Raw genomic sequence first — 26215 nt, 5'->3', positions numbered from 1 at the left:
GAACTATTTCTTTAATGTGCAGAGACAACCAAGTAAGACATTCTAAGGAATTTCCTGAGAAGTGTAAACACTGTGACTCTTTTGAAATTTTGTTTCAAGTTTTTAATGATTGAGGTGGAGTTTTTAATGATACTAATGGTGAAAAATTGAGTACTACTGGTCAAAGTCATTGGATGCCTGATATGCTTCAGTTATAGACATCCAACTGACCATTTGAAAAGGTATATCTACACTGCATTTGTGAGCAACAATCAAGTGTAAGTTTTCATATTTTCACTTAATAAAGCAAGCGTTGTATATGATGGGTCTCTCTTGCAAAACAGCACCGAGTCGCTCAACCTTATCATAATCTTGAGTGACAGGAGAGGTCAGGTGACCTTTAGATGGCTGTTATCACCTATTCATTCAGAGGCCTATACACTTGCTGAATTATTGCTGTGTCAAGATATGTGCTCAAACTCTACTCTCTGCTTAGGCAAACTGCTCTGGCCTTCTGTTGCTAAGATAACACCTGTGCTGCTTTTATGGGATGTTGGCGAATAACTGGAAAATGCAGCATTCTCACAGGCACACATAACAGCTTTTATTTGTTCAGCTGTGTTAAAAAAGCCACTGCTGCAGAAAGACACAATAAGAGAAAAACTTTCAAAACTCTGTGTGTGAGAGAGAGAGGAAGAAGGAGGCTGTCCTGATTTAATAAACTAAGTAGACTCAGAGATGATTCTCAAAGTTGCAGGTCAAGAATGACAAATGAAAGAAAGTTACCGTTTCCTTTAAGATGTAAACACGTTTGGAACAACAACAGCAACAGTCACGGGCTAGTGGATTCAGGGGTCAGGAGCAATGGTGTACATGAACGGTTTCTTCAATCTTAAATTGTATATTGTCACCAGATATCTCTCCATGCGTGTTTATTTTTGAAAGCTCTACACTGAGAATAGAAGACTACAGCACAGAAGACATCCAACACGTAGGATTATAGGATTACATTTACATTTCCTTATAAAAAGTCAGTGTTCTCTACTAAAAGTCCTCTGCTATAAGCTTATATGAGCTTTGGAGCTTTGTGGGAAAATGTGCCCTCTGTGAAAAAGAAGTGCGCTTAATTGTACTGAATGTGCACTTGTAGTGTACTTCAAATCTTAAAAGTACATTTAAAAATGTAAAAAAACTGAAAAAAACTGTACTTGTAGATAATTCAATATTAATGAAATAAAAGGCCGTTTAAGTACACTTTCATATTTCTTAAAACACTTAAGTATACTTTTACAAAGTGCACTTTTTAATAATGTCAAATTCAAAGTATAAAGTGCGTTTTAAATCATTATTGTAATGGAGCCGACGAGACGTGAGGCGTGCGGATCCATTTGCAAAGCTTTAATAGAAGACAGAGACGTGGTCATAAAACAGGCATGGGTCAGACAATGGCAAACAGGTATATAGAGGGCAAGACAAAAGAGTATCCAAAGGAAGGCGTGAGTCAGTCGACGGTGAACGTAATCCTGAGGGCGAGGCAAATGGGGAATCCACAAGACGAGCTAGAGTCCAGGCGAGGTGCAAACACAGTCCGAAACAGCAAGGCAAAGGGTAATTCCAAAACAGGCTATAAACTTCAGGGCAGGCAGAGATCAGACAAAACGAGATAACAGGCAAGGATCAAGACACGGGTAAACAGACTAAGAACAAGGCAGTACTAGATTAAGGAATTTAGAACGGCTCCGTAAAGTAGCTATCACACGATGAGCAATAAGCACTAAAACAATACTAGGCAGTTTGAAAGGGATCTGAGTGGGGGTAATATAGTGAGTGTGTGATTGGTTACAGCTGAGTGCAATCAGTGCATTGGATGATGGGATATGTAGTCTGGGATGACATGCAACGGTTTGTGTAGTGCGAGAGTCAATGTAATGGAAGGGTGACCTCTGGTGGCGATCAAACTGTACATGGACAGGATTCGTGACAATTATGTTCTAATAATCTTTTGTCATGCTTTAAAGAAGTATGTTTGATGTGTTTACCAGCTAAAGTCTGAAAATATTACATTCAGTTCACTCTTAAGTGTATTCTTTTAAAGCCTGTTTTTCCCGTAATAATTCTGTAAAATCATCTTTTTTAAAGTATGCTAAATGTCATTTAAAGTATGCTTAATCAATGTGCACTTCTGCTGCTTTCTATAGTCTCTGTTCTCTGTTTTTCTTTCACTCTTTCACTGGCTGCAGGCAATGCTTTCATGCTGCTTTCAACCTCTACCAGCGAACGGTCGTCATTAATTTCATCATACATTTACAGTACGTGGGCAATGCATTCATCCAGACAAGAAACGATGGCCGTTTCCTGCGTCGATACGACCGCTCTTGAAATCTCTGACGTTCATTGCAGGATTTTGCGCTGCCCTAAGCAGCCTTTGTGTACTCTGTTGACTGCAAATCATCTAGAGGTTGGCAAAGTTTACTGCAGGGGAAAAGGGCCCTTTTCAAAGCCTCCTTTTGTCTTTTCCTTTCTTTCTCCTCCACGCCCAGCCAACGCTCTCCGCTCCCTCCCCTGCCTTTCTTTCTCTGCCACACAAATCACAAAAAAGTGGCAGCTTCAGGTCAGGTCATGTAAAACGAGCAGACATCAGTTTCTTCTTGGTCTTGAGGGAGAATACCACAGGTTGAGGGTACGGCCGCATTTGTGAGATAATGACCCTTTCGTTGGCCTGAGGGTGCTGCTATTGAACTACAGCAAGCACACAACGAACGTCTGAGGGCTGAGATCCACCCTGAGGAAACTTCTCTGGCTCAGGAGACCTATTGGAGACCTCCAGTTTCTTAGAGGAAATAGACATAGATGAGTCACTTGTTGACATACAGCTCAGTAAAGGGTGTCCGATCCTGCTCCTGGAAACATTGATGCTGAAAAAATAACCTTTATTTTGTTAGATGAACTACCCCTTTAAAATTGCAGCGCTGCAATGACAAAGCTATTACGTTTGTGTGTTTAGAGGCCTGTTGGTGTTCAGCCGCTTTGATATGTTTGCTGTTTCTTTACTTTCACTGCCTTTCTGGAATGTAGGCCTAATGTCTTCTTTAAAATAGGAAGGGCCGTTGTTTTTAAGTAAAGAGGGAGGTTTTACTCTTGAATAAAAGGTATTTGAATGATATTGTTGTGTGATGCTATGCTGTTTGCATTAATCAATAGCAGTAGACACTGAGGGGAGCACGTCCCCAAAATGTAATATTCTTGAAGCTGTTCTGCTGCATTGTACTGCTCTGTATGTTCTTAGGATAAGAAAAAAGTCAAATATTACATGCCTCAACTGTCTAACAGTGTGAACTGGACTAACAGAAATATCTCGGGAGGCCCTCAGTGTTGTCATGGACAGTGATTCCGAAACACTGCAACAGAAGGTCCAAAAAGCCAACAATGCAGTACTTTTCATACAGTTGGTTTTTGCATGTGACAACAAACAAATGTCTAGAATCTGCTGATTATCAGTCTATTCACACAAGCACATTAGTGGCTCTTCAAGCAAGTGGAGTTAGTATCTAACAATCACACAAAAGAAGCACAGCTTGTCAATGAAAAGCTCGGCTCAATCAGCCAGCCATTGAAAAGGGAAGAAAGAGCCAGGTGAAGCGGGCTGATGGAGGGATGAGGGAGCGAAGGAAACACAAAGGAAAACACCAGCTCTATCTTGATTTGTTCACCAAGATCAGAAGTTGGGTTCAACCAAATATTGAGTAACTCCTTTCATTTCTACTAACTGTAAGTAACTTTGCCACTGCTGCATGTCAACTCGCAGTCATTAGTAGACTGTCTGCGAAATATCTGCAAACACTTTATTTCGATACTCCACTTTAAACTTTGCAAGTCAACCTGTTCTATACTAACCCTAACCTAACAGTCTACTAATACTCTAATGAGAGTTAGCTGACATGTAATGAGAGCTGGTTGAAATGTAGTTGCAAATTTACTTGCACTTTACTTATTATTTACTTATGGTTAATGCACTGAATTTTCATGACCAACAGAGCTCAATGTGAAATTTGTGTGTGCTGAATGCAATTAAGTTAGATGCCATGCTGGAAAACAATGCTGTGAGGGACGTTTAAAGGTCCCCACTGAAAAAAAACAAACTGTACTTCTGTCCCTCATTTTCATTCCTGTCAAAAATGAAATATGACACTACCCGAACGATGGTCTAGATTTTGCCAACGAAAATTCACCAACACAACAATAAATGTGTGTGCACTTGGATGCACATATTAGATATTGCATCTTTATTTACATGCACATCTTCAGGAACCTATTTACCTGCATGCTTATTAAATATGAATTTGTGCTAATCTGTTCTACATCAAGACTTTCTGTTCACATCTGTCGTGATGAACGGTGTCAAACAATGTTAGAGAGGGAAGTTCAAAGTCACTAACGAGATCAAAACTTATTGTTCATCATCAAGTTTCAAACCCATACTATAGTAATAGCACTCACGTTTCCTTGACAGTGACTTGTGGATGTGCATGTCCTTGTGCAGATAAGAGAGGGGTGTGGAGGGATGCATTAATGAGAAGAGGATGTGTGTCCCTCCACACACTTCCTGATCAGGAGCTCAGCCCTCTCCACTTGGCAGACACTTTGGAAGCTTTTTTGTGAAGCGCATCCAAAAACACCCCAGTGGTGCTGGCACTGAGAGGGAATATCAAAGTCATTTCTGAAAAACAAGCCTGCTCAGATGAAAAGCACTGGAACATTCCTTCCTTGCTCAACTCTCATGTTTCGCATCTGAGAGACTGGATCAGGTAGATCAGCACTGATTATATGCAACATGTGTATAAAAATGATAGAAAATGAATGAATTTTGAAGTTCTTCTGAGTGGTGTACTCCGAGATACCACTTGTGAAAAAGAAGTGTGCCTAATTGTATTAAATGTGCACTTGTAGCAGACTTAAGTGCGTATTTTAAAAAACTGTATTTACAGGTAATATAATATTAAAAACAAAAACCACTTAATGAAAATGCTTAAGCACACTTTTATGTGCACTTTTGTAAAGTTTTGCTTTAAAATATATAAAATGATATATAAAAATAATATTATATAAATTATTAGGATTTATTGTTTGTCATGCATTGAAGAAGTACACTTATTTTGATATGCTGACTAAATACTAAATCACAGGTAAAATATGGATTATAATTTTAACTGTAGTGTGTTATATTTAAACAATGTTATATTTATTTTAAACGTACTAAACTGCAACTTCATCATTACAAATGTGTAAATTCAAGTTTATTTAAACACGTCTCAATGTAAATGACAAATAAAATAACAATAATAAATAATTTACCATAAATGAAGTAATTATAAAATTATATAACCAGATGTACTTAAGTGGGTCAAAAACACTCTTATGTTCATCTTATTGCATTTAATATAAATTTTAACTAGAAAGCATTTTTAATTTAATACAACTAACATGCAATTTAGTTTGTTTAAAACATTGCATTGTGTATATATTTTTAAACTACTGTATATTAAGTTCCTTTTTTAGAAGTATGCTAAAGTGTACTTTTTTTACCTGCCAGTTTATTTTCATTTACTGTTATTATTCATTTATTTTGCCAGTTTCACAATCTCATCCCGTAAATCTGTCAGGCACGGGAGTGAATGTCCAGGAGAATGGAAAATGGAAAAACTTTCTGAAAGTGCACAGATGCATGTACTGTATACCCACTGTCCGGTCTCTGCTGCTCCCATCCCCCTAAAATACGCCCACCCTGCTCCGTCTGGCATCTGGGAGAAGCCAGACATCTCCCACACAACTGACATTCCCATCTCAAATTCCAAGGAACAAAAGAGGCTGCCCACAGCCGGCCTGCAGTGCTCCAGTGGACACAGGGCCCTTGGCAGAAAGCCACTCACTGTCAAGAGGACAAGAAATAGATCCCCCTTTTTTGACAAAATGAAGAGAGCAGGGGTTCACTTCATAAAGATGAAAAGGCCTTTGATATGATGAGGAGAAAAAAAAGCATTAACATACAGTATCTCAAAAGGCTCTTTCCTGTTCACATGCAGTGTATTCTAGATTTCCAGTTCCTGTTTGTTCAAAAAAAATGCTGTACACAGCAGGACACAACAGAGTCACAGTTCACGGTCATGCTTGATCAAAGTGTGCTGACATAGAAATCTTACAGTTTATACAATGTACGGTTTGTTTAAGACCTAGCAGTCATGATGTTTGATCTTTGGTGGATTTGTTGACTTGCGTATTATTATCTATTAAATATTTGCCTTTCGTCGGTGCGCCGATAAGTGACCCTGCAGCACAAAAGCAGTGTTAAGTCGCTGGGGGATATTTGTAGCAATAGCCAACAATACATTGTATGGGTCAAAATTATCCATTTTTCTTTTATGCCAAAAATCATTAGGATATTAAGTAAAGATCATGTCCCATGAAGATATTTTGTAAATTTTCTACTGTAAATATATAAAAACTTAATTTTTGATTAGTAATATGCATTGCTAAGATCTTCATTTAAACAACTCTAAAGGTGATTTTCTCAATATTTAGATTTTTTTGCACCCTCAGATTCCAGATTTTCAAATAGTTGTATCTCAGCCAAATATTGTCCCATCCTAACAAACCATACATCAATGATTCAGATGATGTATAAATCTCAATTTTAAAAAATTGACCCTTATGACTGGTTTTGTGTCCAAGGTCACATATATAACGCAAATGTGCCCACGACGTCCCGAGTTCGACTCCCGTCCAATCAAGGCATAAAAGTCCGTAAATGTAACTTTATAAAGAAAATTCAATTTTTGATTTTTAGCATGTTTAAGATTTATTCCTTGGTGGTATTTTAGTCAGCGTATAGCCATAAAAAATAGCAAAACTATAACGCAAAATTAAAAAAAAAAAAAAAATCATATTTCAGGACGTTCTGTTTGATTTCATCTGTTTAGATGAGAATGTTTATTTACCATAATTGCTCCAAATTCCGGTGTTCCAGATCAACAACTTCAGCTAGGATAGAGTTTGCAAATATCAAAGAACCTTATCATTTACATCTGACAGACAAATACTGAAATGGTGAATAAAATACTGAGTAATACGTTTAATTTAAGGCTGAATAGCCTATGTTAGCATCTCTTGAAATTTGACAAAATTGGGCTTCACTTGTTTTGCTGCATATCACGCCATCTCCTGGACCAAAGGTGATTCAGTCATAAATGGTACACTGATTTTGTAGAATTGAGTTCCTGCTGTGTGGAGGCTGTATTATTAATGTAGTATTTCGTATTTTTTAACAAACACCCTGATGTTTTGCCATTTGATAATGCATAACTTCTCTCAATTTTACACTGTAAATGGACTAATTAATGTATTTTAATAACTAATGTAGAAATGTTACCTTACGTTCTCTTAGTTTTCTGTGTGTCCAGAGTTCAAACCATTTTAATTTCTGTTTCGGAACAAATCAAAGAACTACAGAGGTCTGAAAATGCCCCTGGCTACTTTAATCAAATATGATATGCTTATTTTTTATTCCATTGTGTTTCAATCCAGAGTGAGACTGAAGGACATTTTTATTTCTCTATGTTCATATTTTAGTGCATCCAAGAAAACAATCAATAAATGACTTTATTTCTTTTGAAAGCATTTTTTTGAAATCGTATCGCAATGCAGCCATACATGTTCAGTTTGCTCAGCATCATTTATCAATCTCATCAAAGTGAGGAAGAGCAAGATTTGAATGTGTCATGCCATGCTGTTCAGTTATCAAGCTTGCGCAAAGTCTGGCGCGACTGAATCAAGCTGACAAATCACAACGAATATGCAATGAATTGACATATAGGACAGCAGAAACACGGAGAAAACAAATCCTAAAAGATTACTGATGAAGACCTTGCTTAGGCTGTCGTAGATGACATGCAAAATATATGCTTACATTGTACCTGATCATGAGAAGTAGACACTGTCCACACAGAGAATGAATGCCAGCCTGTTTTAACACTCAACTTTTTAACCATACACTCGATGTTAAAAAAAATAGAATTTGGCACTTAGATGAAGACAAAAACCCAGTCAGGAATGAAAATACTGTCGACATGTTTAGCTCTTGACTGGTCATCCTATTGCTGTTACATCTAAAATACTGACTTGGCTTCAAACACAAAACACTGATGTTCTTTCTAAACATGCTTTTAGAAGCAAAAAAAGCATTTTTGCTTATTAATCCAATTTGTACAGTTTCTAACAAAAATAGTTTGGAAGAACAAATACTACAAGGAGAGTTATTGCTTTAAATGATTAAAAACAAACTGCTGTCAATCATCTAATTAGAATTTGCACCAATGATGGAGGAAAACATATATAAACAACAGATATTATCATGAAAAATGTGAATTACTATACCACCTTAAACGGACTGACTGTTTTGAAATACCGTGTTGTGTAATTGTACATGTTTGCTCATCACTGAGAGATGTCATAATAATAATGCCGCAATCTGGGTTCAACTACTGAAAATCCAGGTCTCTCGTCCGGCCTGCAGAAACAGAACACAACCATTTATTCTTCTTCAATGTACTGAATTGAATTAATCCTTATTACACATGATTCTGTATAATAAATAAAATGATATCATTTATTGCTTATAACCAGTGTTCTCCTATCAGTATGTTCATGTGCAGGATATTAAAGACTGCTAGCATAGTGCACTGTAAGTCATTTGTCTTTTTAAGTTATGGAATGATTGTGAATGCAGAATTGTGCCGATATATCCAGTGAACGTACTTGTATGTCCAGCATTTCCTCATGAGGTTGTACATCTCAGGCGGGCAGTCGGCTGGAGCGGACATTCTCTCTCCACTCTCGATCATTTGGATGACTTCATTTCCTTTCATACCCTACAGACAATACGGAATAAACCAACATTGCTAGAATAAACGCTCATTTTCAAACACCGGCTCACGGTTGGTGGTTAAACGGACGGATGTGCAGTTTGCGATTTAGATGATATTCAATATACAGTATATATGTCAATATTATTTTAGGGGATCCTAAAGCCCACATACCATACTGCATACAGTTCATTTAATGCTATTGAGTTTATTATATTGAATAAAACAAACAAAGCCCAGCGTGAATGTAGCTATAGTGGCTTATGAGCCACTATGGACTAAGTTTGCGAGGTTAAGTTAATTAATATTGTGTATTATTGTATTAGGTATCATGAACTAACAAAGACAGTATTTTTGGTAATGTTTTATTCATCACGGTTAATGTTAATATATTACTGTGTTCTAATAGATTTTTAGCACTTCATGTTGTATAAACTAACATTAGTTAATGTATTATGAACATTCATTATTTCCATTTACATATAAAAATGAGATAGAATAGAAATAGAATAGAGAGAGCTAGTGTTACAGAGTAAAAGTTATTATTTTATAATAAATAAAAAGAACGTTTTTTTAATGAATAAAAAGTAAATAGAATAGAAATAGAACAGAGAGTGCTAGTGTTAGATGGTCACGCTTTTTTAATAAATAAAAAGAAAACAAGAATAGAAATACAATTATTAATTATTATTCAATAACAAAGAATAATATATTTATAAATAAACATTAACTTTGATTGTTTATTGTTAATTCATGATAGCTAAAGCATTAAATAGTATGAATGAATTGAACCTTATTGTAAAGCATCACCACGAAAAAGAAGAATTTCATTTTGTTAGTTTATGGACGGCTATTCAGATTTCTTTAAGAAAATTTGGGAAGTAGTTTCAAAAGGTTTGCTCAAATGCAGATTTACCATGCAAAACTAAAGCAGCAATAACATAGGTTTTCCACTGTCACTAAATGAATACCAGAAAGAAATACAGAGTTCTGGCATGAAACTCTAGATGGCGCAGTCCGATAGGTCTAACTCAGTCTGGCCTAATGACATCATTATCACATGGCACAGCTGATTGGTTCTCTCCTGTATCGGTAGCCAATGAGCTCGCTGCTCAACATTCAAATATATGACTAGGGCTTGCAGTAGCAGTTGCAGCTTGCTTCAGAAACCCTCCACCTTCCCCAGCTCCACCTGTATAGATCTTCTACGAGGTGATTCATGTATGCTGCATGGGGGTTATTTCATGTATGTTATATTTGCAGCAGCGCTTTTTCTTACAGGCTCACAGCAGCATGTTGTGGATGTATTGGCAGTAGCAAGTCTCAGTACTTGCTCTGCCGCAGCAGCAGCGTAGCGGATCTATTCCGCCAAGACCAAATACATTAACATTGTCATGTACATTACCATGCCAATCCCTCCGAGAGTTGTCATGACAGAACTGTGTTTATTGTTAGGCATTAAAAGCATTGTGACCATTTTCAAACATATTCACTTATTGATATATTCAGTCATCAGTATATCACCCAGCCTGATTAACAATAGAAAATATGTCTTGGGAGTAACATAATATGCATATTCACACCTTGTACGGTTTCTGTCCGAGTGAAAAGGCCTCCCACATCAGGACTCCAAAGCTCCACACGTCGCTCTTGGACGAGAACTTCAGGTAGTTCATGCACTCGGGAGCGTACCACTTCAGCGGCCATTTCCCATGACCTTTGGCCTACAGGAGCACAAACAAAGATGAGTCAGGGCTACGCTCTGCTTAAACCCCCATTCTACTCAACTAACATGAAGCTTTGTAATGAGGGTATGTACTGTAGATCTAAAAGGGCTTTCATTCTTACTTGGTATTTGTGATTAGTTCCTGGTGACTATACCTTGTAATAGTTCTCCTCTTCTGTCAGGGCTTTAGAGAGTCCAAAGTCGCTGATCTTGGCATAGTGCTGAGTGACTAAAAGCACGTTCCTGGCTGCGAGATCTCTGTGAACAAAGTTGTGCTCTTCCAGATATTTCATTCCCATAGAGACCTGATGAACCAGCTCTGTGATGTTCTTCATAGAGATGTGTCTGAAAACACACAAAGTGAAAAGCTATTCACAATTAACAGTACTACTATTGTTTATGACTTAAAGTTCAGTCATGAAACTGCACAAGCTCAGTCTCCTCACACGGACCAAAACCAAAAACCAAATACATTAACTTCTCAAATCCATTAGGTGGATTGTATGCAAAGTGTATTACACTCTTAAAAATAAAGGTGCTTAAAAGGTTCTTCACAGCGATGCCATAGAAGAACCATTTTTGGTTCCACAAAGAACCATTCAGTCAAGAACCGTCTCTTTCTTACCTTTTTATAATCTGAAGAACCTTCTTTCGCCACAACGAAACAGAAAGCTTCTTCAGATGTTAGTTAAAGGTTCTTTATGGAACCATTTAGACAGAAAGGTTCTTCTATGGCATCGTGAAGCACCTTTATTTTTAAGAGTGTCGTGTCATTTTGGTGAAATCAATGCATGAAGCACAGATCACACAAAAGTCAAGCCAAGCAGCTTTCTATTGGTCAATTCGCATAACCATTGCAAGCAAAGTCTGCTTAGGGAACTCCTGATCCTGTGTATTTTTATTTAAAAGACTGGATAGTGTCCATGAAATTTCACAGAACAACAGTTTGACCACTGGTTCTTGTCATGTCACTAAATGCAATGCTTACCTGTTACTGAGGGGAACTTTTTCAACTTTACAATTTGTTCCCTTTATTTAACCGCAGTAGTTAACTAAGAATGAACAATACTTACACAGCATTTATTAATCATAGTTAATTTCTTAAATCAAAAGTTGTAGCTGTTGTAACTGTGAACAAACATGAACAATTGTTTTTTTCTGTTAACTAACATTACCACTTTAGACTAGGGAAAACTATCTATTAACTAGCTGCTTATTAGTATGCATACTACTAGAATTTTTGCTGTTTATAATGGCTTATTCTGCATAACCATATTTTACCCAATACCTAAAAATAGCTACTACACCAACTACATTACTTATTATCAATAAGCAGCAAATTAGGAGTTTATTGAGGGAAAATGTGTGAATACGTGATCTAAAGTGTTAGCACATAGAATAAAAAAATGTTGTAAAAATATATTGATAATTCCATGTTAGCTAATGCATTTACTAATGTTATCAAATGAAAAACTAAATTTCTATGTGCAGCTCACACAATGCTACCATGGCTTCAGAAAACCTGGAATACAGTGCACAGTTTTTAGGTATAGCCTAAAATCATAAGTTTTTGACATTTTTAGCTTGTTCACTGTGGTCACTCTGTGATTGTATGGAAGTCAATTGTGACTGTAGTTACTCCTCATTGCTTATCAATGCATATTACTGTATTCACAGTTCAGCACAACTCTCATATGCTCTGTAGAATTTCTAGCACGGCGTACTTGTTCTTCTGGAGGAACCTGTGCAGGGGCCCCAATTCAGCGAGCTCCATGACCAGCATGAGGCTCTCAGCTTCACAGATGCCGATCATGCGAACGATGTACGGGTTATCCAGCTGCTGCATGACGTTCGCTTCCCGCAGCATCTCGTCTTTCACTGCCGCGTTATTATCCTCGTTCTTCAGGATCTTAACGGCGACAATCTTCTGTGTCCTGAATCAAACATAAGGGAAGATCCACTCGTATTCAAGTCATGTCAGAAATAGTGTTTATTAGTGCACATGAACAGGAAACTCAACACTTCTGCGATACATGAGGAAGCAGAACACATTTCCCAACATAATTTGTGGCAAGAAAGAAAAAAAAACAACACATACAACATTGATTTGTTTCGTTGTTTAAACAATTTCAGGCTTTTAGAATACAATACCAATAAGTAATTATTTTGATTGCATTTTTTAAGAGTGAGAATAACGGCTTATAAGATCTTGCATAATGGTTTGATTTACTGACACTGAATATTGACTTTGGGCAGCATTTACAGATTTGATATCCTTAAAGGGGTCATATGATGCTGCTAAAAATAACATTATTTTGTGTATTTGGTGTAATGAAATGTGTTTATGCGGTTTAAGGTTCAAAAAACCCAATATTTTCCTCATACTGTACATTATTGTTTCTCCTCTATGCCCCGCCTTTCTGAAACACATCGATTTTTACAAAGCTCATCGATCTGAAAAGCGAGGTGTGCTGTGACTGGCCAGCTATCCAGTGCGTTGTGATTGGCCGAATACCTCAAGCGTGTGACGGAAATATTACGCCCCTTGCCATATTGTGATGCCCTGTCCGGCCGGAGCGACGAGACAAAAACATTAAAACCCATTATAAACGAGGCATTTGTTGCATCCAGTGGGGACATAATTAGGATTATAATGACTTTTTATGAGTTGCGTTGCATCGCGCCGTGTAAACATAAAACCATGTCTGCATTTGTGATCGGAAAAATGACAAACAACAAGCGCTACTCTACACTGCCCAAAACTCGCGTTTGAATCATCAGTGGCAAATCCTTTAAAAATAAAAAACTTACTTGTAATCTGTGAGTCAGAACAGTGAGCGGAGGCCGGAGGATAAAGTGAGGAACGGCCGGAGGGCTAGAGTGAGCAGAGGCCGGGGGCTAGAGTGAGCAGAGGCCGGAGGATAAAGTGAGGAACCATAGTAACAGCTGATAGAACACAGGCACATTATCTGAAATGCCTGCATGCATCAATGGGACAGAGGGACATGGTCAAACCAAACTTTCCTGTGTTCTTCATGGCACCTTAAATCACAATCGAATGCGTAATTACATTTACTGAGAATTCATTATATGTGAGGTGATCAGTGTCCATGAAGAAGAGGAGAAACTTCTTCCAAGGTCAAAAGCCAACACAGTATATAAATAAAAAAAGAGATCTCTTGCAAATAGGATTGATAATTATGTCATTTACATCATTAAAAAAGAGTGAGACTTCCGGTTCATTAGCTGTGTTGTTGAAGATATTAGGCTTAGGAAGTTCACCTCTGAGGTTTGATCTGAAGTTATATGGATTTTCAATATGACCCTACAAGCACACGACACGATTACAACTGTGAAAATACACAGATTCGCATAGAAACAGCTGATAGAACACAGGCACATTATCTGAAATGCCTGCATGCATCAATGGGACAGAGGGACATGGTCAAACCAAACTTTCCTGTGTTCTTCATGGCACCTTAAATCACAATCGAATGCGTAATTACATTTACTGAGAATTCATTATATGTGAGGCGATCAGTGTCCATGAAGAAGAGGAGAAACTTCTTCCAAGGTCAAAAGCCAACACAGTATATAAATAAAAAAAGAGATCTCTTGCAAATAGGATTGCGGTTTCATGCTTTTGGCAGCCAAACAAATTGTGGTCAGAACATATCATGTTTATCCTGATGTCCTCAATCATTCATAATCTGCATCTTCCTCTTCTTTTTTCACCTCATTTTTTGAGGATGAGGAAATGTAATAAGCTTTATTTTGCTTTGCTGTCCGGAACATGGTGATTGGAAAAAAATTAGATGAGAGAGAAAATTATATTTCAGTGCGTTTGTGGTTACTTGCAAAAGTTTTGCATTCCACCAAGAAACTTTGCAGCCGTTTGCAAAACTTTTGTGTTCCTTGAGAACAAATGCAAAGTTTCTTGGACAAACTTTCCTTGTGAGCAAATACAATGTTTCTCAGAGGAATGCATCATTTTTGTGAACGAATGCAAACATTTTTGGGGGACATTTAGCCTCGGAGGAATGCAAAACTTTCATGAACGAATGGGAAATTAATTACCAGAATCTTTTCTTTCTTGGAGGAATTTTTACTCCCATCTCATACTGTTTCCATCACCATGTCTGTAAATTATTTAGTTAGTTGCATTTTATTATTGCATTTAGCACTGTCTTTCCCTATTGTCTGTGACAGCACTTTTGTGTCACGGCCCACCAGTTGAGAACCCCTTTATTTTCAATTTACACCAAGTTTAATGAACTGTTAAAAAGTTAAATTAAAATCGTGTGTTTTAAATATATATATATATATATATTCAGTGAAACAATTAACAATTATCTGTGGATATTTTAAACAGCACAACAGTCCTGAATGTGAGTGTTTTATATAGTCTGACATGTCAGTGCAATTTAAAGGTGACATATTATGCCCCTTTTTACAATATGTAATATAAGTCTCAGGGGTCCCCAGAATGTAACTGTGAAGTTTCAGCTCAAAATACTCCACAGATCATTTATTATATCATTCTGAAAATGCCTATTTTGAGTGGAAGCAGAAACAGGCTGTTTTTTGGGCCGGCCTCTTTAAATGCAAATGAGCTGCTGCTCCCCGCCCCCTTTTCCAGAATAGAGCTGCGCCATTACAGCTCGTACCTGCTAAAAACATCTGTTATGGTTCTGATTATCATGTTTATCGCCATGCGTTTTAAACCATATTAGTTTAATCTTCTGATATATGGTTTTCTGAGAGCACACAACTGAAGCACACGCACAGAAAGCGGCTGTCACAGCATGCGAGTACTAAACTAAGTTCTCATTCACACACAAGTTTACGTTAAAAACACACACGAGTTACAAAAACAGTTGGTTATGTCTGTGAAGGTAAACAGCTGGGAAATAAATCGCTTGTTCATTTTAGATCTGTGTGGCAGCAGCAATATACAGTAAATAAATCAATAAATGCACTGCTCTCTCGTCTCCTCTGAGGCTGGGACTCTAAACAGTGTTCTGTGCTCGTCTGTGCAGCCAAACACAGAACAGTTAGCATGTTTTGCTCAAACTTTCACCATGGCATGAGAACTAATACACCGTTGTCGCTTGCGAAATCAAAATGACGGTGCCATGAGTGGAAATTTACAGATTAAGGGGCAGATTAAGAGATCCCTTTGCCACGTCACCAGGGGAGCGAGATTAGACGCGCTTGTTTTTGCAGACGCTTGCAGAAAAAGGCTTACCAAAACAAAGTTACTGAGTTAATCTTTTTCACATTTCCTTGGTTGGTGTATGCACTGTGGACCTGATTATAGCACTTAAAACCTGGAAAAGTCAGATTTTCATGATATGTCACCTTTAAAGGCTTTTCTTTAAAGCAATCTGATATGAGAACACATGGTCACTGCTGCGTTTGTTAGAGATGTGACTGTACTTACGCCTGGATCCTGTGATGGTCTCGGGCAGGTCTCGGTGAGCACTCGGAGCAGGCCGTCAGGCTTGTACGAATAATGTTCTACCAGCTGTAACACACAACACAGTGCACATCAAAGCCCGATTCTGGACATCATCTCAGCGTCACGCAGTATTGTGGTTACGCTTCTTACGCTGAGGCCTGTTTCATAGAATACATTGCTTTTCACGAACGGTCCATAAACTCTCATCAATGTACTGTCACGTAAAGCTTCAGCTGAAAAGAATATATATACAGGACACAATATATGAACAGATAGCGTTATATAGGAGGCTTTGTTTATATAACTTAAAGAAGCACGACTTCTTTACATTCTCCAGATGAGCACACCTTTGAAAAGCTACACGGTTCACGAAAATCAAACTATTTCTATATCAACATACACTTTCATTGCACACTCACCTCATTCGAACCATGCACTTCTCTCCTAATCACAGTGTGAGTGAGAGATGTTTCTGACGGCTAGTTAATGGCCTAGCTGTAGCATTCACCTTGCTGAACCTTTGATGCCATGCATCATGCGCAGCCTCTCAACCAGGAAATCTAAATATACCGTGGCGTTTGTCCTGCTGGCCACCAAAACAACTGTCTAACTCTACAAGATCCTCTTTAGGACATCAGCAAATACGATAAGCCTAAAATAACAATGCATCACTTTTTTGCTAATTATCAGATTTTCTACATTTACAGTACTTTTCAAAAGTTTGGAAGTCTTCAGTGTCCTTCAGAAATCATAAATATGACTGTTTTTGCTGTATATTTGAACACAGCCTTGGTGAGCAGAAGAGACTGGCCACACTTTATTTTAAGGTCCAATTCTCATTAGTAACAAACCATTAACTACAACCTTTGCCTCAATAAACTCCTAATTTGCTGCTTATTAGTTGTTAAGTTTAGGTATTGGGTAGGATTGGGGATGTAGAATATGCTCATGCAGAATATGAGCACTTATAACAGTGCAACTCGTTAATAGTGAGAATTGGTCCTTATACTAAAGTGTTACCAAGAGATTTCATTAAAAACATTTAAAAATCGTAAAGATTCCAAACTTTTGACATGTACAGTATGTATAGACTCTGAGGTCTTGCTGAGAAGGTTTCTCTTGACAGGATTTATTTACCTGCCAAAGTGTGTCGAACTTCTTCCCGTCAGGAATGGAGAGTTTGCCAGCCTTGTCTTTATCAATGCGATAGTGCATGACTTGGTTATTATGCAGGAGACACAGAGCATAGGACACGTTTCTGCCATTGTTTTCTCTTTGTCTAATTCTGTCAGGAGGAGAGAGAACGATACAGTAAATGTTAAGCAGAAGATAGAGAATAATTCACAGTCCTTTACAAAGGCTCTTGCAAACTGAGCTCTGGTTATATCATACACAAATCAGCACTAGATGGAGCTGGAGGAGAAAAACTGACGCTTTCAAAACCGACAAGATAGGGTACTGAGATTCAACGTACAGTGGGTGTAGTTGTAGACTAATGTTTAATCAATGTTTTAATATAGAATATCGAAGAAATATATTTTTGAAAAGCTTTAGTAAAAAGAAAGTAAGTTCATGCTAATGACATGATTCTCATGATGACAAAGCCATATTTGTCTTATAAACAAACTTTCTTCTTTTTCCGTTGTTTTGTGCGCTTCATTGCATACGTGTGTTTTCAGATGGTGTTCTATTTAAAGCAAGCGCACACTGTACTGACACGCACTACCCCCACCCAGCACACTGCGTCTTCGGTCACTTCAGGAAGTCCTCTCAAACAGTGTGACAGCGGAAACCACAGGCTGCCTCTCTCTGCCTCGCTTCTTTCACTTCAGAGCAGTCCAAACCCTGCCTGCAATCCACTGCTGACTCGAACCCACACCTTGTGTAGGCTTTCAGAAGTTGGTTCTTCGCAATAGTTTTGGGATTCAAATTTGAAGATGATCGATGAACTTAAAATGAATGTAAATATATATTAGGTTATATCAAATCTGAATCTAGACGCTAAAAATGATTAGAGTGCATGCACACAAGTATGTTAGAATTTAACCACAACTCTAAATGACTAACATTCGTGTAATTAAAGCAAGATATTAAAACAACAACAACAACATATTGCTTTACTTTGGTGACCTTAGAAATTTCAATTAAATGCTGATGCAATATAATATTATTTAAGTAAGACTCTTCTGCTCACCAAGGCTGAATGTGTTTGTTTAAAAAATACAGTAAAAGCAGCAAAACTGTGAAATATTATTATAATTTCAAACAACTGCTTTCTATGTGAATATATTGTAAAATGTAATTTATTTCTGTGATGCGCAGCTGAATTTTCAGCATCATTACTCCAGTCTTCAGTGTAACATGATCCTTCAGAAATCATAATAATATGCTGATTTGATGCTTGAGAAACACTTATTGGAAACTTCATATTTTTCTGGAAACTGAGATACATTTTGTGCAAGATTCTTTGATTTTGAAAGTTCGATTATTTGAAATCTTGGTTACACTTTATTTTAAGGTGTCTTTGTTACAGTGTGATTATACATTTAAGTACTGAGTGATATTAATTAACTACATGTACTTACTATATGCTTAGGGTTACTTGAATGTAATTATGCATAATTAATTGTTATTATAATAGTAAGTACATGTAACATGTGTAACAAGACACCTTAGAATAAAGTGCTACCAAAGTCTTTTGTAACAATCTAAACGTTTTTACTGTCAGTTTTGATCAGCTGAATGCCTCCTTTCTTTATTCTTAAAATAATAAATACGAATACTACTGACCCTAAACTTTTGAATGGAAGTACAAATCTAGATTATATACTGTAGCTAATAAGGTATGTATTCTGGGTTCACACTTTAAAAAATAAAGATGCTTAGAAGGCTCTTCACAGCGACGCCATAGAAGAACCATTCAGTCAAGAACCGTCTCTTTCTTACCTTTTTATAATCTGAAGAACCTTGTTTTGCCACAACGAAACAGAAAGCTTCTTCAGATGTTTAAGATTCTTTTTGGAACCATTTATACAAAAAAGGTTCTTCTATGGCATCGTGAAGCACTTTTATTTTTACGAGTGTAATTCTCAACACCCAAGATCATGTCTCATTTATCTTGTACTTGCAGAGTAAGTCCAACAAGGGCATGAGACTCACAGGAATTTGCCGTTGAAGTGTGAGCTCCTGAGCAGCCGCTGCTCTGAGTCCTCGCGGTCGATCTTGCCATGGAACCACGGCATCTTCTCATGAGCCGTTGTGGCGATGAGTTTCTCCAGCTGAGGCCTCTGGCTGATGATAGCCTGCTCCAGAGCCGAACCCTGCCACACCACAATATATAATAATAAATCAGAAATAGCTAATAAACTGCTCCTGTCTTATACCAAAAATGTGCTTTTATGATTTGTTTAATGCAGCACAGGGGTGGCATAAATGTATTCACAATTGCTGCAAATGTTCAAAAGTTGACTGCAACAAAAACAAAACGTGTGAAGGTTGCTGTGACGAGTGAAACATGCAATATGCACAACTTCTTTTATTCTCGTAATCTCACATAACTTCTGACTATTCAACAAGAAAAAAGTAAGATGGGACTTTATCGATTAGGAACTGGGTGAACATAGATGTAAAAATGTGTATTATTTATATAAAATGTTCACTAATTTCATTAAATTTCAGTTAAAGTTTCAGACTGAAATAGTATTTTCTCATAAAATATACTCTGTAAATAGTCCATTTTTACAGTGTACCCATGAGCAAGGTGATTGGAGGGGATTTGCTGGAAAAGTAAGGATGATTTAAAACATAAGCCAAAAAAGAAAGTTGTTTCATGCACAAGAAGACAAAGAAACATATAGTAAATACATGAGCTCAATGCTCTATTTAAGCAATTGTCTCTGAGCATAACTGAAGTCTCAAATACCAAACTCATGAGAAAGCATAACTATTTAACGTTTCGGCGCATTTGTACAATTCATAAAAAACGTATTCCGAAATAAAGTAAGCATGAAGGTCAGCCTGAACAAAACCATCGGTGGAGCACAAGCAGATTGTACTGTATGAAAATATACAAAAGACATTGTACAAATTCATACAAGTTCACCAAAAAAGTTAGAGTACAGTATGACTCGCCATGCAAGTGTGTTGCAAACCCTAAAAGCTTTCTGAGTTATGAAAGAGCAACTTCTGAGAAATTAAGGTTACACTTTGTTTTAAGGTGTCCTTGTTACAGTGTAATTATACATTTAAGTGCTGTGTAATATTAATTAACTACATGTATTTTCTACTCTAATGAGAGTTAGTAGATATGTAGGTGCAATATTACTTATAGTCAACAAAGTATGTAAATAAAGTGAAACCATATAACATGTGTTGCCTTTAAATAAAGTGTTACCGAAATTAAATAAAGGATTACACTTTATTTCGATAGTCTACTTTAGACTATAAGTCATTTTGCCAGTGCATGTCAACTAGCAGTCATTACAGTAGACTGCTGGGTTATGGTTAGGGTTAGTAGGCTAAGCTGATATGTACTCAAAAAGTTACTTATACACTCTTAAAAATAAAGGTGCTTCACGATGCCATAGAAGAACCTTTCTGTCTAAATGGTTCCATAAAGAACCTTTAACTAACATCTGAAGAAGCTTTCTGTTTCGTTGTGGCGAAAGAAGGTTCTTCAGATTATAAAAAGGTAAGAAAGAGACAGTTCTTGACTGAATGGTTCTTTGTGGAACCAAAAATGGTTCTTCTATAGCATCGCTGTGAAGAACCTTTTAAGCATCTTTAATTTTAAGAGTGTAGTCTATAGTGGACTATTGAAATAAAGTGTTACCAGATGAAGTGGCACCCACCTGTAGGTTCCAGGTTTGTTTGACGTACTGCCGGATGAGCTGCTCCTTGAGGTCCTCAAAGGGCCCGACTTTAGGCTCGGTGCCCCGGGGCCGGTTGAAGGGCCTCTTCAGCAGGCAGACGAGCCCATCGGACTCCTGCGAGTGGTAGTCGATCACATCTATGGGGTTTCTGTGAGATTTTCCGCCGGCGATGGCGTAGGTGTCGTTCATCTCCCTCTCGATGGTGTAGTGGTAGAGCTGGCGACCGTAGGCCACCGACAGAGCGAACCCGCCGAGGAAGCTGCGGCTCTGGCGCAGCAGGTACAGGCCGTCCCCCGTTCCTCCCTGCCGCAGGTACTCCTCCGCCTCCTCTCGCGTGATATTGCCGAAGAAGTACGGCAGCACCTGCACCCTGTCTGCCATATCTGCTCAACCGTCTGCCAAAGCTCAGAGGACCGCTAATAACCTGAAAAAGAAAATGGGCCTCAGTTATAAAATGTTGCGCAGAAACCATCCTAAATTTGATCTTATGATCATCTCTCAAATGTGACCCTGGGGCACAAAACCAGTCATAATATTTGTAGCAATAGCCAACAATACATTGAATATTGGGCAAAATTATCGATTTTTCTTGTATACCAAAAATCATTAGGATATTAAGCAAAGATCATGTTCCATGAAGATACTTTGTAGTGCGGTCAAACGATTAATCGCGATTATTCGCATCCAAAATAAAAGTTTTTGTTCGCATAATATATGTGTGTATATATATACTGTGTATATTTATTATGTATATATAAATACAAACACATGCATGTATATATTTAAGAAAACTATGTTATGTTTATATATTAAATATAATATATAAGAATATGAGTATATAAATGTATAAACATAAATATTTTCAAAATATATACTGTATGTGTGTGTATTTATATATATATACATAATAAATAAAAAAAGGTAATTGTAGCTTTGTGTTAAATCAGTAAATGCAGCGAAGCAGCACAATGACTTTAATAAAACATGTCTAGCTACAGAGACGTGTGCCACTGGTTAGACATGCAAATTTTAAATATGTAATTTACATTTTTGTGAGCTATTATAAAATGTATTTTATTAAGGGGTTTTATTAAGCCAAAAAGGGGGAATAATAATAGCATGCCCTATATTAAGATATAAATAAGTTGCTCTAATGATTTTTTAAGTAAGTTTGGCTTTGTGTAAGACACTACTACTAATAATAATCAACAAACTCTGGACAATAATGTATATATACTGAAAAGTCTAAGAGCAATAGTGAGAAAACTTCTCAATTATACAGTTCTTTCATTATAAATTATATTAGAACATGGTAACAATGCAAGTAAAATGTTTCATGAATTTCATAATTTTGCAGTAATCTTTCTCGTAAAAGTTTCAAAACCCTATAACCTTCTGTTTTTTTCCTTCTTAATTATATTTTGAACCCCAAAAAAGTCTCCGGAGTGATCTACAATTTAGACATTTGGAGCTCACTATATATAAAGTTTAGTTTATATAATGTGAAAAACATTATTGCAAATATTCAGGATTTTAATATGCAAATCATTAATGAATTAGTGTTGAATTATTAACATACATTAAACACATTTATATTTAATCAATAATCACAAACTAATAATTGCCTTCTTTAAAAGAAATATCAGACCACAATAAGACAGAGAAACATCTGATATTCTTGAACAGCTTTGCTTTTTGCTTTTTTACTTCAAAGTAACTAAATAATGCCAGATCAGGTAATGCCACAACAAAGTGAGATATTACACAAATAATTTCAATAGTTTCACTAGAACTTTTGCCTTTTGTTTTCATGATTCCAAATCAATATATTAAGATTTACTATTAGAATATTTAATATGATGCATACTGTTACTGTTTCTAATACAACTGTATAAAACTGTAATTGTTTTTTTTTATTTTCATCATTCACTTAATTGGTTTAATTCACGCTTAATTCACTCAGCCTGAAGAATTCATCCAGTTTAACATCATACTTGAGCACAAAATCTGATGCAGTACATGAACAGACATATTCTTACCTTACAAAGTGTCCGACTCCCCTCACTTTGGACAGTGACTACACATTGCTGTCGAACTGAACAGGATGTGGTATGACCAAAAACTCAGTGGATAATTTAAAAGAAGCTAATTCAGGAACACCAACGCTAAGAGTAAACTGAAACTGAGCGAATACTGGTGTACTCAAAAATTTTTCACCTTCGTGTTGCTGTTATTGTACTGACACAAACTTTTCTACTATTTGTAGACTTCCTCATTTTGAGAAACTTCTGCCTACTTCCTTCACTATTTTTTTTTTGTCCTATATTTGACTTCCTGAGAATGAAAACATATAATAGCAGATATTTAGTCCAAGGAATAATCCATGAGATTTACTAAAATGTTCATTTTGCATTACAGTTCATAACATTCAAAATATACTGGAAAAAATGGTTTTCATAATTAAATCAAGCTGATTTTGTATTAATCAGTACATTTGGACCAAACAATCCTCCTAATTAGCACACATCTATTGAGATAATACTTTAACATGATAACAAGTAAGCAATGCTTTGCATAACATTTAATAAAAACTTAAATCAATATCTGAAGCATGCAAGTCACAACCTTCGCATAAACAATAATAACCCATAAAATAACGCAGAAACGACACTGTAAATTAACATGTTTAATATGTGCAAGGTTTATAATCGGTAAACTAGCAGGAAGAGCAGATGTGTTTGCGGTTCAACCCAGCTGAGATATTATACAAATTGAATTGCTTACTTTTGTTCACAATGTTCTGCATTATATCTGAATGTCAGTCTGTGATTATCACACTTTTAAAATACATGTTGTTTTGTATAATTATAATAAATGCTAAAATAACAGATCTTATGCTACAAATGCCAACACAGAGGGTGTTTCATCCTAGCAACAGAGGGAAATGCAGAGTTGTGCCACAAACAATCATCTGAGAATTTCGCAACAAAGTGACATTTACTGCAAAACTCTGAAACCTGGATCGCATTTTACGCTTCATGATATGTGGGGAACAAATGGTGGCAGCAATTCATTGTCTTTCTTTCTTTCTTTCTTTCTTTCCTGGAACATGCACTTGAGGTTACAGTACAGTACCTGTCAAATGTTTGGAAACATTATGATTTTTAAATGTCTTTAATGAAGTCTCTTATGCATAATGTGAAAAACATTATTGCAAATATTCAGGATTTTAATATGCAAATCATTAATGAATTAGTGTTGAATTATTAACATACATTAAACACATTTATATTTAATCAATAATCACAAACTAATAATTGCCTTCTTTAAAAGAAATATCAGACCACAATAAGACAGAGAAACATCTGATATTCTTGAACAGCTTTGCTTTTTGCTTTTTTACTTCAAAGTAACTAAATAATGCCAGATCAGGTAATGCCACAACAAAGTGAGATATTACACAAATAATTTCAATAGTTTCACTAGAACTTTTGCCTTTTGTTTTCATGATTCCAAATCAATATATTAAGATTTACTATTAGAATATTTAATATGATGCATACTGTTACTGTTTCTAATACAACTGTATAAAACTGTAATTGTTTTTTTTTTTTTCATCATTCACTTAATTGGTTTAATTCACGCTTAATTCACTCAGCCTGAAGAATTCATCCAGTTTAACATCATACTTGAGCACAAAATCTGATGCAGTACATGAACAGACATATTCTTACCTTACAAAGTGTCCGACTCCCCTCACTTTGGACAGTGACTACACATTGCTGTCGAACTGAACAGGATGTGGTATGACCAAAAACTCAGTGGATAATTTAAAAGAAGCTAATTCAGGAACACCAACGCTAAGAGTAAACTGAAACTGAGCGAATACTGGTGTACTCAAAAGTTTTTCACCTTCGTGTTGCTGTTATTGTACTGACACAAACTTTTCTACTATTTGTAGACTTCCTCATTTTGAGAAACTTCTGCCTACTTCCTTCACTATTTTTTTTTTGTCCTATATTTGACTTCCTGAGAATGAAAACATATAATAGCAGATATTTAGTCCAAGGAATAATCCATGAGATTTACTAAAATGTTCATTTTGCATTACAGTTCATAACATTCAAAATATACTGGAAAAAATGGTTTTCATAATTAAATCAAGCTGATTTTGTATTAATCAGTACATTTGGACCAAACAATCCTCCTAATTAGCACACATCTATTGAGATAATACTTTAACATGATAACAAGTAAGCAATGCTTTGCATAACATTTAATAAAAACTTAAATCAATATCTGAAGCATGCAAGTCACAACCTTCGCATGAACAATAATAACCCATAAAATAACGCAGAAACGACACTGTAAATTAACATGTTTAATATGTGCAAGGTTTATAATCGGTAAACTAGCAGGAAGAGCAGATGTGTTTGCGGTTCAACCCAGCTGAGATATTATACAAATTGAATTGCTTACTTTTGTTCACAATGTTCTGCATTATATCTGAATGTCAGTCTGTGATTATCACACTTTTAAAATACATGTTGTTTTGTATAATTATAATAAATGCTAAAATAACAGATCTTATGCTACAAATGCCAACACAGAGGGTGTTTCATCCTAGCAACAGAGGGAAATGCAGAGTTGTGCCACAAACAATCATCTGAGAATTTCGCAACAAAGTGACATTTACTGCAAAACTCTGAAACCTGGATCGCATTTTACGCTTCATGATATGTGGGGAACAAATGGTGGCAGCAATTCATTGTCTTTCTTTCTTTCTTTCTTTCCTGGAACATGCACTTGAAGTTACAGTACAGTACCTGTCAAATGTTTGGAAACATTATGATTTTTAAATGTCTTTAATGAAGTCTCTTATGCCGGGTTCAGACTACACGATATTTTTGTATTTTGACTCCTAAAATCTTGGACAAGAAACATGTCAGACTGCACGTTGCTTCCTGACCATTCATTAACGACGCATGTGATGTCATCGAGAAGGCGGAACTAGCGACTGACTTCTGAAAACAAGAGTGTAGACCGTCTGTTCTGTCGTGGTAGTCCCTCGATGACACATCATACAGACAGGAGTACTGCTGCCACAGCTCCACCAACCTTTCCTCCATCTCATAATTCCACCTAGCAGCACCATCATCTCTCTTTTCTTTTCGCCATGTTTGAAACCTGTGTATGAAAGAGCTTCTGTGCTGCTATTGGTCAACGTAACCAATGTGACAGAACTCGTCGTGGACGACGGAAA

The 26215-nt window shown here is 36.6% G+C and overlaps 1 protein-coding gene across 1 annotated transcript; it reads right to left on the bottom strand.

The window, feature by feature from the left end:
* Positions 1-7503: 7503 nt before the first annotated feature.
* Positions 7504-23129, bottom strand: LOC107558251 (tyrosine-protein kinase SYK-like). Its single transcript, XM_016241881.1, has 12 exons — positions 22992-23129; positions 20932-21376; positions 19241-19401; positions 17219-17366; positions 16064-16147; positions 13853-13945; positions 12643-12644; positions 12345-12554; positions 10776-10965; positions 10478-10618; positions 8788-8900; positions 7504-8539 (listed from the first exon to the last, which is right to left on the bottom strand). The coding sequence occupies exons 2-12, from the start codon at positions 21331-21333 to the stop codon at positions 8467-8469; spliced, it is 1617 nt and encodes a 538-aa protein (XP_016097367.1). The 5' UTR covers positions 21334-21376; positions 22992-23129; the 3' UTR covers positions 7504-8466.
* Between the last annotated feature and the right edge of the window lie 3086 nt (positions 23130-26215).

Source organism: Sinocyclocheilus grahami, unplaced genomic scaffold (assembly GCF_001515645.1).
Source record: "Sinocyclocheilus grahami isolate Dianchi unplaced genomic scaffold, SAMN03320097.WGS_v1.1 scaffold638.1, whole genome shotgun sequence".
NCBI classification, from domain to species: Eukaryota; Metazoa; Chordata; class Actinopteri; order Cypriniformes; family Cyprinidae; genus Sinocyclocheilus; species Sinocyclocheilus grahami.
This window is presented reverse-complemented; position numbering and strand designations above follow the sequence as displayed.